This window comes from Cervus elaphus, chromosome 18 (genome assembly GCF_910594005.1).
Source record: "Cervus elaphus chromosome 18, mCerEla1.1, whole genome shotgun sequence".
NCBI classification, from domain to species: domain Eukaryota; kingdom Metazoa; phylum Chordata; class Mammalia; order Artiodactyla; family Cervidae; genus Cervus; species Cervus elaphus.
Window position 1 is genome coordinate 71,550,300 of NC_057832.1, and position 14,555 is coordinate 71,564,854.

At 39.7% G+C, this 14,555-nt stretch overlaps 1 protein-coding gene across 2 annotated transcripts in view; it reads left to right on the forward strand.

Moving 5' to 3' along the window:
• Nucleotides 1-4,920: 4,920 nt before the first annotated feature.
• The window catches only part of NT5C3A (5'-nucleotidase, cytosolic IIIA), a 39,160-nt gene continuing 29,525 nt past the window's right edge, over nucleotides 4,921-14,555 (forward strand). Inside the window, exon 1 of one of the 2 annotated variants that reach the window (XM_043873477.1) lies at nucleotides 4,921-5,124. In XM_043873477.1, the coding sequence (XP_043729412.1) occupies nucleotides 4,987-5,124 (138 nt within the window). In that variant the 5' untranslated portion in view covers nucleotides 4,921-4,986. The remainder of the gene's footprint in view (nucleotides 5,125-14,555) is intronic. The other variant, XM_043873480.1, reaches the window with a different exon arrangement.

Sequence of the window (14,555 nt, forward strand, 5' to 3'; positions counted from 1 at the left end):
AGTCTTTTACTGTCTCCCAAATTTCTCTCTTTAATGTTCATATTCTCCAGGTTAGATTTTCTTCGTCTTATTCCACTCTTTCTCTCTGCATTTTCACACATTCTCAGGACTTCCAGTATAACCAGCATATTGCTCACACCTAAATCTCTATGTCCAATCTCTCAACTCGATATTTATATCTCAGCAGAAGAATTGTGCTGTTGTTAGGACATGCTCAAATGATATCTTCTGTTATTCATAATAAGCCTCTTTCTACCACTGCAGAATTTGTGCTAATAAGGTGACTAAGGTGGGTTCCCTGGATAACTCAAGGAAGGAAGCTAATCACCAGAAAAACCTAACCTGTGCTTGAAGGGTGGGAACTTTCAGTCCCACACCTGAACCTGGGGGGGTGGGGAGACGGGGCGGGAGCTGGAGATTGAGTTCAATAAAACTCTTGAACTGTTTATTAAATTTCCAAGAAATGTTAGTCCTTGATGCTGTTTCCTTTTCATGGTTTTTCAAAAAGCAACATTCAAGAAAAAAAACAAATCTTCTTCAATGTATAATTGTAAAATGGTTAAACAAACTGTTGTATCCATATCATGGAAAACAATTCAGCAGCAGGAGAAAAAATGAAGTATTGATACACAAAACAATTTAGATAAATCTCAAGGACATTATGTTGACTAGATCAGTGGTTTCCAGTGGTTAAGTTTGGGGTGAGATTGTGACCACACAAGGGAATTCTCTAGCAGTCCAGTGCTTAGAACTCTGTGCTTTCACTGCCGAAGGCATAGATTCGATCTCTGGTCAAAGAACTAAGATCTCACACGTGGCATGGTCAGAATGTGTGTGTGTGTGTGTGTGTGTGTGTGTGTATGTGTGTGTGTTTATTTATGAGGACTTCCTTGGTGGCTCAGTCGGTAAAGAATCTGCCTGCAATACAGGAGACCCGAGTTCTATCCCTGGGTTGAGAAGATCCCCTGGAGAAGGAAATGGCAACTCACTCCAGTATTCTTGCCTGGAAAATTCCATGGATTGAAGAGCCTGGCGGGCTACAGTCCATGGGGTCACAAGAGTCAGACACGATTTAGCGACTGAACCACTAGTATGTATATAATATCATTGTGACCTATTTTTTAAAAGTGTATGTAGAAAGAGGGAGTAACCTGCTATATCAAATGCTACTGACCCGTCATAAAAAATGAAGACTTACTGGCACAAGGTCCATTTGGAGACACAGCCAAGGACAGAAATCAGTAGGCTAACAACAAGTAAGTGATCCTTTGCACATAGTGTACATCAACCAAAAAGAGTTCATAAAGAGTCTCAAGGAGAGAAAAAGAAAGGGAAGATTTGCTCAACATCTGAAGAGGTCTTATTGTCCCCTCAAGTAGACAGAAGAGAAAACCTCATGGGCCCTGCCTAGAGAATATATTAGATACCCAAGCAATGGTGAAAGAGAATTTTTCTTCTTTCATCACTGCTATTGAATGATAAATACAAAATCAAAATGCTTAGATAGGAGATATGGCATCTGTTTGAATTTAAACAACTTCAAACAAGAAGTAATTGAATCAGGTAAAAATAGGTGTAATGTGACAAAGGCCTTGAATACCTTTGTTAGAGAAAAAATTCTGTCAAATTGCTAAAATGAAGAGAAAAATATCACCAGTAAGCAAAATTTAACTTTCCAAAATTGTCTATAAATGTTCTATACCAAACAATAATTTCCATGGACTTCAAACATAAAATTGAAGATCTACTTCTGTTGACAAAATAACATTGGCAAACTTTAATTCCTTCTTGTTTCTCCTGTTCTATCAATTCTATTTATCCACACCTCCCTCCAATTGTTAACTCCTTAAAGAACTTCCCAGATGGCTCATTGGGTAAAGAATCTGCCTGCAGTGCAGGAAACACAGGAAATGTGGGTTTGATCCCTGGGTTGGGAAGATCCTCTAAAGAAGGAAATGGCCACTCACTCCAGTATTTCTTGCCTGAAAAATCCCATGGGCAGAGGAGCCTGATGAGCTATAGTCCATGGTCACAAAGAGTCAGGCATGTCTGAGTGACTAAGCACAATAAAGTCCCTTAAAGCCCCTCAATCACCATTTAGTTCCTTTCTATTCAAAGTGTAGTGTACAGACCAGGAGCATCAGCAACACCCAAGAGTTTGTTAGAACTATGAACTCTTGGGACTTCCCTGATGGTCCAGTGGTTAAGGGGCTTGGGGAACTAGATCCCATATACCGCAACAAATATCGAAGATCCTGAGTGCCGCAACTAAGACCTGGTGCAGCCAAATAAATAAATAAATATCTTTCAAAAATAAATGTGGAATCTTGGCCTCCCCCCAAACAACATCCCCAGGTGGTTCACATTCACCCTGATGTTTGAGAAGCACTGGTTGAACTAACACTTGATTTCCTCAGTAGATGTTTCTTTATAGCAGGACTTCCCTCTTCTTTTTCCTAGGACCTCTGCCAAGTTATTTTCCAGGGCATGAAAAAGACCATTACTCTCTAATCAAAGAGCTTTAATAGCTAAAAGGTGTCCAAAATCATTTGGTTTTTTGCTTTTGCAGAATAAGAAAGCAAAGCCCAGAGATATTACATGACTCCTCTAAGTCACAGCTAATGACAGAACCTTTCTTCTGCATACTTTCGTCCTGCTCTTTAGGTTCTTGCATACTGTCACTATCCCACAACTTAATATGCAAAGAAATGAGAGAGTAAGTCTCAGTGGTGTGTTTTTAGTTTTGTTTTGCATTGTTTTAATTTTTAACAGCGTTAGTGGGCAAAGATCTTAAACCTACATCCACCAAATAGTTCTTCCTCACAAGAATACTACTTAACTACTTCAAGCCAAGACTATGCCAATAATCCTATCAGAGCAGAGTGTAAGGTTGTGCATAGCAAAAAGTCATAAATTTACATCAAATTCCTTCATATATTCTTTACCATCCCAAGTAACATCATATATCATTATGGACAATAATTTACAGAAAAACAAAGTTTTACATACTTAAAGAGTTAAAAACAACAACAGAGGAATCAAACATATGGACTGATTGTAGCCAACATGTGTTTCCCAGTTCTACAAAAGGCATTCACGCACCCAGTGGTTAATTCCAGACTTGTTTTCTCACCAGATGCCTGCTGGGATAAGCTCTATTCCACCTTTCTAAGAACTCTCTTTCTACAAATTTCCCTTCAAGCAGAACAACTGCCAGGGTCCCAGGGCTGGAATGACTAGAGCAAGAGTGGAGGGTGCAGAGAAAAGCAACCCTTACTGCTCCCTCTTGTTCTCCTGTTTCAACTTTTTCCATGTCCTGGGCAAAGAGAGAGCCTCACCGAGTAGCACCACCAGCTCCACAGAGTTGATGTGATCCCCCCAAGTAGCTCCCCTGCATCCCCTTCCTGTTATCCCGAGAGACAAGCAGGGGAAACTGCATCAATCCCTTGAAAGAGTCCAGGCAGGTGAGAACAAGTCATGCTACTCAGAAAGGAAAATGATGGAAGAGGCGATGATTGATTGGAATGTAGCAGAAAAAGAAAAAACACCTACTTGCTCTAGCCTAACTTCAAGCTGTCGCTGTGCTGTTGCCATAGCAACTTTTTTAATGTGTGTGGTATAAAACATATAAAATTTACCAACGTAATTTTTAAAGGTATAGTACAGTAGTGTTAACTGTAGGCACACAGTTCTGCAACAGATCTCTGGAATTTTTCATCTTGCAAAACTGAAACAACTCACTACTCAGTTGAACGACTCCATCATTTCCTCTTCCTCAGACCCCACGACCACTATTATACTTTCTGTTTCTTAGAGTCTGACTACTCATATAAGTAGAATAATGCAACTTGTCTTTTTTATGACTGGCTTATTTCACATATATGAGGTCTTCAAGATTGATTCGTGTTGTCTAATACTGCAGAATTCGCCTCTGTTTAAAGGTTGAATAGTATTACATTTGATGTATTTCCACATTTTCTTATCAGTTCATCTTTTGATGAACATTTCAGTTGCTTCCACATCTTGGCTATTGTGAATAGTGCTGCAGTGAACATGGGAGGGCTAAAATTTCTATGAGTGTCTACTTTCGATTCTTTTGGATATATACCCTGACATAGGATTGCTGGATCATATGGTAATTCTGTTTTTAATTTCTTGAGGAATTTCCACACATTTTCGCACAGTGGCTGCACAAATTTACACTTCCACCAGCAGTGCACAAGGGTTTGGTCTTTTTGACAGTGGTTGTCCTAACGTGTGAAGTGATATCTCATTGTGGTTTTGACTTTCATTTTCCTGATGATTAATATTGATAAGCTTCATAAGCTTCTTTACCAATTGTCTATTCAAGTCTTTTGCCTATTTTTTAATGGGGTTTGTTGTTGTTGACATTTTTAACATAAACTGGATATTAACCCCTTGTCAGTTAAACGGTTTGCAAGTATTTTCTCATATTCTGTAGATCGCCTTTTACTCCCTTCTCTTGCTGCACCCTGCCGCTTGTCCTAGCACTCTGCAGCTAAGCTACTGCGCAAGTTAGATAGCAAGGCCCCAGGTGCCTTCTGGGGGTTGTAGTCCTGAGTGTCAGAGGAGGGTGGAAGGCCGAGGATTATTTTTGAGTGACGGTTGGCATCAGATTTCTAGTGGGCGGGACTGGAATGAACCACTGCCTGGTCCTTATTAGCAGAGAGAGAGATTTAGTTCAGTTCCCCTTTTCTGTCCTTGAGCAGTTCCTCTGGCCCAGATTCTGAGAAGGCCCTCTTCCCCACCTTGGCTTTCGGTGCAGGCGGGTTCCTCCAGCTGCCTCCTGCTTCCCGCCGCTGGGCCCTCGTGGGTGGGGCCTCCCTGGGGGCGGGGCTCGTGCAGGGGGGCGGGGCTCGTGCAGGAGGGGCGGGGCGCTCGGGCTTGTCCACCGGCCGGCGTTTCTGAGGCCGGTATCCATCCAGCGACCTCTTCTCGAACTGCGAGTCAAAGGAGGCCAGGTCCATGGATCGAGCGGCGGTGGCGAGGGTGGGCGCGGTAGCGAGCGCCAGCGTGTGCGCCCTGGTGGCGGGGGTGGTGCTGGCCCAGTACATATTCACCTTGAAGAGAAAGACAGGCCGGAAGACCAAGATCATCGAAATGGTGAGTGTGGGGGCCCGTCGTGCCGGGGCGCGTGAGGGGTCGGGGTGGTTCGTCCGGCCTCGCCTTCTCGCGCCGACCGCTGCTGGAATGCTGGGGGCCCACTGGGGACCCGTTCGTCCCGCCTGGGGCGACTCCGCGGACCCGATGACCTGGTCTGGACCCTTGACCGCTGCGCTCGGCTTCCCGTGGGCTTAGTTATATCTCTGAAACAAAAAGGCAGCAAATAGGTAATTCGGAAAAAAACTACCTCCCACAGCAACACCAGCTTTTTCAAGAAATGGAACTTCCTGGGGATGTTTCACCCTCCTCTTGGCATCCCGGATCAAACCGTTGCAACCATCCAGTTCTGATGGTGGTTTTTGCATCGTGGCTAGGATGTGCTTGGTTATGACAAGGTGTAACTTGTCAGTGGTTAATTAAGGAAATGACAGTTAACCCAGTTGGAGTTCAGAATAGTTTATTTTGTATTTGCAATGTTACTCCTCCTGTCTCAGAACTGCTGGGAAGTATCTTTGTGTTCATTTTTTTCCCCCACCAAACCTCTTACATAACGTTTTAGAAATTTATTTCCAATTTTATTGTAAGACAGTATTTGAAGAAGTCCATTTGAGGTGCTTTATAGGCAATATTTGCTCCAAAGTTGGGGATGTTTTGTGTTTTAATTAGAGCCCTCTCATCTAGACAGTTTTCTCAGCGAGTTGCATTCTTTGGTACTTTCTGGAGTGAACAATCCTGTGTATACTCCCAATAAGGTACTACACACGTGAACTTCTAGGATCTAGTATTGACAGATCAGTGACAGCTTACCACTGTACTAAATAATATAATTTTAGGTTCATATACTGAGAATACTTAGCTTCAACTATATGTTCTAATTGAGCACAGAAACTATCTGTCCCAATCTTTGCTCTTGGCCCTGGGTTGAATACAAAAATATTCTTTCATAAATAAAAGTTAAAAATGTTAATTCCCCACATGTTTCTTATGCCAATAGTTTTGGTTATTGCTAGGATTAAATTAGTCTTGGATTATTACTGCATAGTCTTTTCTCCATTTCTGTACTCATAAGAGCAGATGTTGTTAATCTCAAAATTTTCATTTTGTTTATGTTGCTATCCTGCATAGAAAACATTGGTGGCTTCCTTTTGTTACAAACCAAAAATGTATAATATATATGTGGGGGGGGAACCCACATTGCCATACCTTCTTGTATGTACTTGGACTGTGCATTGGTCTATCACTTCTCTTCTAAACCAAGTAGAGGTAAAAAAGTCAATGCTTTCACAAAATCCACAATGAAGCCACTATCTTTAAATATACATAATATGTAATATTAATTCAGGCATAAGGACAAGTAGTATTGTGGCTGCAGCATAATATACAGACGTGTATTTGGAAGGAAGAGATAGGGAATGTGGACAAGGAGACAAAATTGTAAAGGAGTGTTGTAAAGCCATTCCAAACAGTTTGCCCTTTATTTTTTAGGCAATGGGGAGCCATGAAAGGTAGTTGGACAGGATAATTGCATGTTCAAAAGTTTATTTTATAAAGATCACTTAGGATAAGGTGAAAGGGGAGGGCCTGGAAAGAAGGAAATAATTCAGGAGGATGCTGGCAGTATTCCTTGTGAAAGATGATTAGAGCCTAGACTAGAAAATGAGAGCTCAGAGGATGAACACTTCAGAGATAAAATCAACAGGACTTGGCAATACAAACTCTGGACTCATGCAAACCTAGCTTTGAATCTAGGCTTTCTCATTTATCAAGCTATGTGATCTTGGGCCGGTTTGTAACTTCTCTGACTCTGTTCACCTATTAATTGGAAGATAATACTACTACCTACTTCATGGGGTGGTTATGAAGTTACATGAATAACACAGTGGGCATAATTGCTATCATTTTGAGCTTTTCATTATTTAGGATCATTAAAGAGATTAATCACATTGTGGGGATTGCAAACTAAATGGTAATAATGGCTACATTATTAGCCAAGATCAAAAGGGGGAGAGAGAGAACAGACAGGGACAATGTGGAGCAAATTCACTTTGTCCTGTTAGCCAAGTAGAAACGTCCATAAATTAGTTACATTAAGCAAAGTGCTTTGAAAAGCAATTATTGCCATATATTGGCCCATAGTAATATGCAGTATATACATTACCTGTTGTTATTATTAGCAACAACTGAAAATGTAGTGCTGGAGTTGAGAAGATAGATTGGGACTAGCAACAGTACTTTCTGAAATGTCTAACTTCTTGACACTAATAGTGAAAATGGTTATGATTTCTTATCCATAACTTTGCAGCAGGATGAAAAGAGAAACCTTGAGAATACTGACAAATAACGGGTGTTCAGTGGAGAAAACAGAGATCTCAGATGTGGGAAAAGAGAACACATTACCAAAAAGAAGGGGCAGTCAGCAGCGTCAGTCTGCACAGGTCACATGTTGAGCTCAAAGCCATGTGCATTAGACAGCCACTAAAAGAACAACAAAGTGAAGAAGACCAGAAAGTGACTATTAAATGCAAAAATACTCATGCCTTCAGTGTATGTTGTTTTGCTTTGGTTTTGAGTGGTTGGCAGCGTAACCATGTTGGCAGGCAGAAGGACAGTGAGAATGCTTAAAGAAGTGAAAGGAGGAAAGGGAATAATCAATCAAGCTGAGTTCTAGAGAAGATAGGAAGGCTGGGGATAGAGAACACAGGTGGACATGTAACCTTTTAAAGAAATAAAGAACAGTCCTCTCTCTTTAAGAATGTACAATAGTCACTCACTATCCTTGGGCGGCTGGTTTCCCGACTTCCTTGGATACCAAACTCCAAGGATGCTCAAGGCCCTTTTATAAAATGGTAAATAGTATTTACTTATAACCTATGCGCTACCTCTCATATTTTAAATAGTCTCTAGTTTACTTCTAATATCTAATACAGTGTAAATATTGTGTAAACAGTTGTAAATACAGTGTAAGTGGTGTGTAAATTGTTGCCAGGGAGGAGCAAATTCAAGTTTTGCTTTTTGAAACTTTCTGGAATTTTTTTCCCACATATTTTCAGTCCTCGGTTGATTGTATCACTGATGTGGAACATACAGATATGGATGGCTGACTGTACCACTCACTGATTTATAGGTGCTTATTTCAGCATATTTTAATTTATGTTATGTCTTATTTTCAGCCTTATACCAACTGCGTCTACTTACTTCATTCTTTATTTCTGTCCAGTTGACTTAATTTCTCCTACTAAATGGCACCTCTTTCCAATTTTTATATATCAACTCTTTTCCTTTTTTCTTCATTAGCAGAGTATATTCTAGTTTTACTTTTTACCAAAAGATTAATACTTATTTTTCTCCAATAGGAAAATAATTCCAAAAAAGAAAATGAGATGGTTTAATCTCATTCAGGTTTTCTGATATCCTTTATTGAATCCTCCCAAAGTAATTGGAAGAGGGGGCAGTCAAAGGTACAAACTTACAGTTATAAGATAAATAAGCACTAGAGTTGTGATGTACAACCCTAGCTAACACTATGACTATAGCTAACACTGCTGTAGGATATATAGGAAGGGTAAGAGATTAAATCCTAAAAGTTTTCATCACAAAGAGAAACTTTTTTTCCTTTTGCTTTCTTACTGTATGAGATGATGAGTGCTGAGTAAACTGATTATGGTATTCATTTCACAGTGGACATATGTCAAAGCATTATGCTGTATACCTTAAATTTATAATGATGTACGTTATTTGTATCTATGTAAATCTGGAGTGAGGAGATGCTCCCAAAGTAGGCGTATCTAACCAATGAAATAAAATGGAAACACAAAACCAGAATAAATGTATAGTCTTAACACTATTCCCTAAAGAGCAACAGAGAAGGTGGAAATTATTGGGACAGCAGGAATAAGGGAGATGGAACTGCCCCTTGAAGCTCCCCAACCAGTTGAAACAGTCCTTTCTAATTTAAACACATCTCAGATATTTATGGCTTTCTCGTAAACATCAGCAATTACTCCTTAAATATCTGGTGCTGTTTTTGAAACCTTAGTGTTTTCCTTCCTAGATATAAACTTCTAACAAAATCTTCTTCCTTCTTCTATCTTAAGATAATATCAGATGTTTTCTGAGTGCTATTCTGTAAGTGGAAAGCCCACTACTGAATCTAAATTTAGATATATTTAGAAAAAGGGCAGGGAGAAACCAAGATTTAAACAACTGCTTCAGGGGGTTAACACTATCACGTAGGCTTTTAAAATATTTTGATAACTCAACTTTAATTTTTTATGAATACAGAAATTTATGACTTCTTAGCACATGTTTTAAGTTACTGATTTGTTCTGTGAAGTGTATTCCCTGAATTCCTGTAATTTCTCATAGTTTAGCAATTTATACACTCTCTTATATTGTTTACTATAATGTGTGTTCTGGTATGTCTGAATTGGTGCGTGTTTTTCTGTCATCTTTTTTTATTAATTGCACTTGACTAAGAGAAACAGAGACCCAAAATCCGTGGCTTTATTAAACAGTACAGATTTTATTTTTCTAGTGTAACAAGAAATCCAAAAGATAGGCAGTTGCTGGTGTTAACTAAGGGGTACAAGGTATGAAGAGGCCTTTGAAATGTCCGTGGCTTTTCTCACGATCACAAGATGTAGTAGTCCTGGCCAACATCTCCATCTTTCAGACAGCAGAAGTGAGGGAGCAAGGAGAATACTTACTCCATAAGCAAAACTTTTTCCTTACATGTGCTTGGAGGAAACGGTATCATATGGCCACACTGACTGTTCAGTAAGTATTCAATATTTGATCAAATGAAAGTACATATACTATTACAGGTGGTCAGTCAGCTGATAGAAAAATAGAGCATTCCAACTATTCCAAGTACTTGGTAATAATAACAATAGAGGATACAAATTCTGAATAGCTTTGATCTTCTGTCCACCCAAAGAGTAAAGATTTATTCATTCACACCTGAAGTAGCTAGATCTTAGTATTAATAGTTCCTGAGATATGGCCACTGCCTTCATAACACGCTAATGAGATTTAGAAGCTAACCCTAAATAGGTGTCACAACTAGCTTAAAAGCTAAAGTCCTAACAGTATTTCTAGAATGAAAGAATATAAATGTTACAAGAAAGAGATCAACAGAAGGCTTTGTGGCGTTCAAAGGAATAGGAGGTGACATTGGGTAATGTTTGATAGACATGGTGATATTTGAGGGGTAGAAATCATGATGTGTCCAGTGTGAGTAAAATATATCTTCAAATAAGGAAAATACATTAAACTCGTAACTTTGTCAAAGAAAATATCCAAGGTCATCTTGAATCTCCAAATTTGCAAGTACGGAACTGTTTGTACCAGGCATATGATTTGTGTCTTCTCAAAGCACATGTCATGTTTCCTGTGTGTTATCCTCGTGTAGCAAGTTAACCACATTTTCAACTTCAGTGAAAAGTTTGATCTCTTATCTAGTGAGCTATTTTCATGTTAGCTAGAATAGTTCCTGAAGAAAGTTTAGCTTTACAAATTGGGTTTTTTGCTTATTCCTTTTGTTGGAAATTCATTTACATGACAGATGAAGCCACCCTTGAACCAGATATTAGGTTGACCAAAAACTTTGGTCAGGTTTTCCATAAGGTCTTATATACTAATATTTTTAATTTATCCAATAATTCTGTTTTCTGGCTAAAAGGTATCATATCCTTAAATCCTTTTACTGTCTTCATTTAACAAGTCCTCCCCCTCCTCACATGATTCTGAGGCTTACAAAAGTTTGAGAACCATTGAAGTAAACAGTTCAAATTCTTGCCACCAGCATAATTATGAATTTTATGAATTTTACAAGTCACAAAACTTCCAGGTTAATTGCTCACAAATAGTGAAAATTGAGGCTGCCAGAATTTACTGTATGAAGAAGAGAAAGCAGAGTGATGAGAATGTAGGAAAACGAACACTGTCATTTACTCAGGAGGGGGTATACATTGGTTAAGTAAGTAATAGTGCATGGTTAAATTATGCTACATAATTTATATATGGTACATATATAATAAAATATTGTGCAGCTTTGAAAAAGAAAAAAGTAAATCTGTATGAGTTAACATTTTAAAAAGCTCAAAAGATAGTAATTAGGGGAAAAAGGCAAGTTGTAGGACAGTTGTGGTTCCAGAAAAGATATACAAGTATGTGCTTGTTATTGGAGCTTCTTGAGAAACTATACGCGAAGCTGTTTATAGTTGTTGCTGGTGATAGTCGAACTTGGGAGGGTGAGACTATGGAGGAAACCTTCAACTTTATCATCTTTTAATGTTTCATAATGTTTGAAATAACACGAGCATGTATTTTATTTATTTTTTTAAAACTGGTTAATGAATAGCAATAACATTTTAAAAGGTGTGTGTTGGACCACATTGTAGAAACATCTCCATTATCAGGTGTTTGTAATTAATTTGCTAAAGATCCCTTGAGCTTGTTTTTTTTAATTTTTTTGATGAATAAGATCTGGAATGTGTTTTAGTATGAATAATCTGGTAGCTGAGATAGACTAAGCATTGCTAGAATCAGAAGGAGAAGAGTGTAGGAGAAGAAAAAAATAATTTTCCCTCCACCTTTCTAAATTCTCCACTGGGGACCCCATAGCAAGACAAACTGACAAGAGAGAAACAAACAAGCTCATTAACATGTACAATACCAAGGGGAAGTGAGTAGTTCCTGGATGGCTTAGAATTAAACCATCTGAAGCTAAAGGCAAAAAGAAGAGTGGAGAAGAGGTGTGGAGGAAGCGAAGTTCGATAAACCTGACCTAGGGTTGATACTCAGATTGAAGTGCATTCTCCATTAATAGATTTCTTGTGCTTTAATCATCTTCTCTTCCTCGTACAAAGGGAGATGCAGATGGAGATTTCTTTTATCAAAAAACGTAAATTTTTTAAAAAATGTAAATTTCCCTTGGTGGTTTAGTCGCTAAGTCATGTCCGACTCTTGCAACCCCATGGACTGTAGCCTGCCAGGCTCCTCTGTCCTTGGGATCTCTAGACAAGAATGCTGGAGTGGGTTGCCATTTCCTTCTCCAGGGGATCTTCCCGACTGAAGAATTGAACCCAGACCTCCTGCATTGCAGGCAGATTCTTTACCAACTGAGCTACGAGGGTAATGTCTACTTTGTTTTCTAAGCTTCTCTTGTGTCTGCTGTTTCTCTGAAATAATCAGCTCAAAATAATCCTTATGCAAAAAAAGTACACCTTGGGGTGCAAATCTGCCACCGAGGAGGAGCAGGAATTAAAATAAGCCTGGAGTGAAGAGAACGACTGTGCTCTCTAGATTGCCATGGGAGCAGCAGAAAGCGGAGGGCTCAAAGTTGACACGTTGCAGAAGTGAAATATATAGGATCTGAAAGGGAGCAGAATTTGTAACCCCAAAATATGCCTCTGTGGTATCAGGGTTATTTTAGGCTGTTTCTCTGGGGTTTTTTTGTTTGTGGTTTGTTTTTTTTTTAAAGGGAAAAAGAACAGCTGACCCGGGAGAAACTCTGAGAAAGTAGCAGAAGTTACCCTTTGATAAGAGCAGTTTACACTTATAAGGGAAATCTCCATTTGTGGCGTTGTCTCCCTTTCTGTTACCAGGAAGAGGGCAATGACTGAGTCTGTAGAAATTCTTGGGCTTCCCAGGTGGCTCAGTAATTAAAAAAAAAAAATCCACCTGTTGATGTAGGAGAGGCAAGAGATGCGGGTTCGTTCCCTGGAAGATCCCTGGAGGAGGAAATGGCAACCCACTCCTGTATTCCTGCCTGAAAATTCCATGGACAAAGGAGCCTGGCGGGCTGCAGTCCGTGAAGTTGAAAAGAGTTGGACACAACTGAGCACATAGACACATAGAAATTCTCAAAAATCTCAACTCCACGTAACAACCATACCCTTGTTTATTGAGCTTTGCCTGAAAACCTGGCTTTCCCTTTCCCAGCATCTTTTGTCTTTAGCTTAAGATGGTATGTAGGTGATGTGCTATGCTTAGTCACTCAATCGTGTCTGACTCTTTGTGACCCCATGGGCTGTAGCCCACCAGGCTCCTCTGTCCATGGGGATTCTCCAGCAAGAATACTGGAGTGGGTTGCCGTGCCCTCCTCCAGGGGATCTTCCCAACCCAGGGATCAAACCCAGATCTCCTGCATTGCAGGTGGAGTCTTTTGCCGTCTGAGCCACTAATGGCTTGGGTCATTTTGGAAGTTAACTCAGTTTTCCTGGGTATCTCTGAGGTAAACAGGAAGTATACTGTATATGTTACTAAACTTGTTTTTCTCCTGTTAATCTGTCTTTCATTACAGTGGAGTTTCAGCCAGTAACCTAGAAGGGTAGAAGGAAAATTGTTTTCCCTCCCCCACAGATTTTATAATTTTGCAAAGTGTTTTGGATTATCCTAAATTTTTCATGGACTTCCCTGGTGGCTCAGACACTAAAGCGTCTGTCTAGAATGCAGGAGACCTGGGTTCGATCCCTGGGTCGGGAAAATTCCCTGGAGAAGGAAATGGCAACCCACTCCAGTACTCTTGCCTAGAAAATCCCATGGACGGAGGAACCTGGTGCAGGCTACTGTCCATGGGGTCGCAAAGAGTCGGACACGACAATGTTCCCTATAATTTATTTAAATACATTTCCATGTATTCCTCTTTCACTTGTCTTTAAAATAATTATTGAAAAAAAAAAATAAAAAAATAAAATAATTATTGAATTAAGCATACAGAGAATCTGAAATCCTACTTCAATCTTTATTCTTTTAATTATAGGTTGTAATTTATGTCTTCACATAATAACTTATTTGAAATCTAATGTCATGAACCTTACCTGATAGATCAGTTCAGTTCAGTCACTCAGTCGAGTCCGACTTTTTGGGACCCCATGGACTGCAGTACACCAGGCCTCCCTGTCCATCACCAGCTCCTGGAGTTTACCCAAACTCATGTCCATTGAGTCAGTAATGCCATCCAACCATCTCATCCTCTGTTGTCCCCTACTCCTCCCGCCTTCAATCTTTCCCAGCATCAGGGTCTTTTCAAATGAGTCAGTTCTTCGCATCAGGTGGCCAAAGTATTGGAGTTTCAGCTTCAATGTTTGTCCTTCCAATGAATATTGAGAACTAATTTCCTTTAGGATGGACTGGTTGGATCTCCTTGCAGTCCAAGGGACTCTCAAGAGTCTTCAACACCGCAGTTCAAAAGCATCAATTCTTTGGCGCTCAGCTTTCTTTATAGTCCAACTCTTACATCCATACATGACCACTGGGAAAACCATAGCCTTGACGAGATGGACCTTTGTTGACAAAGTAATGTCTCTGCTTTTTAATATGCTGTCTAGATGTTCCCCCCTTAAAAAAAAACAGCTATCAGGGAACTCATGCAATTCTGCTTTTCTGCCAGCAGGTGGCAGACTTCCCCTCTCATGGCACAGTGCTTC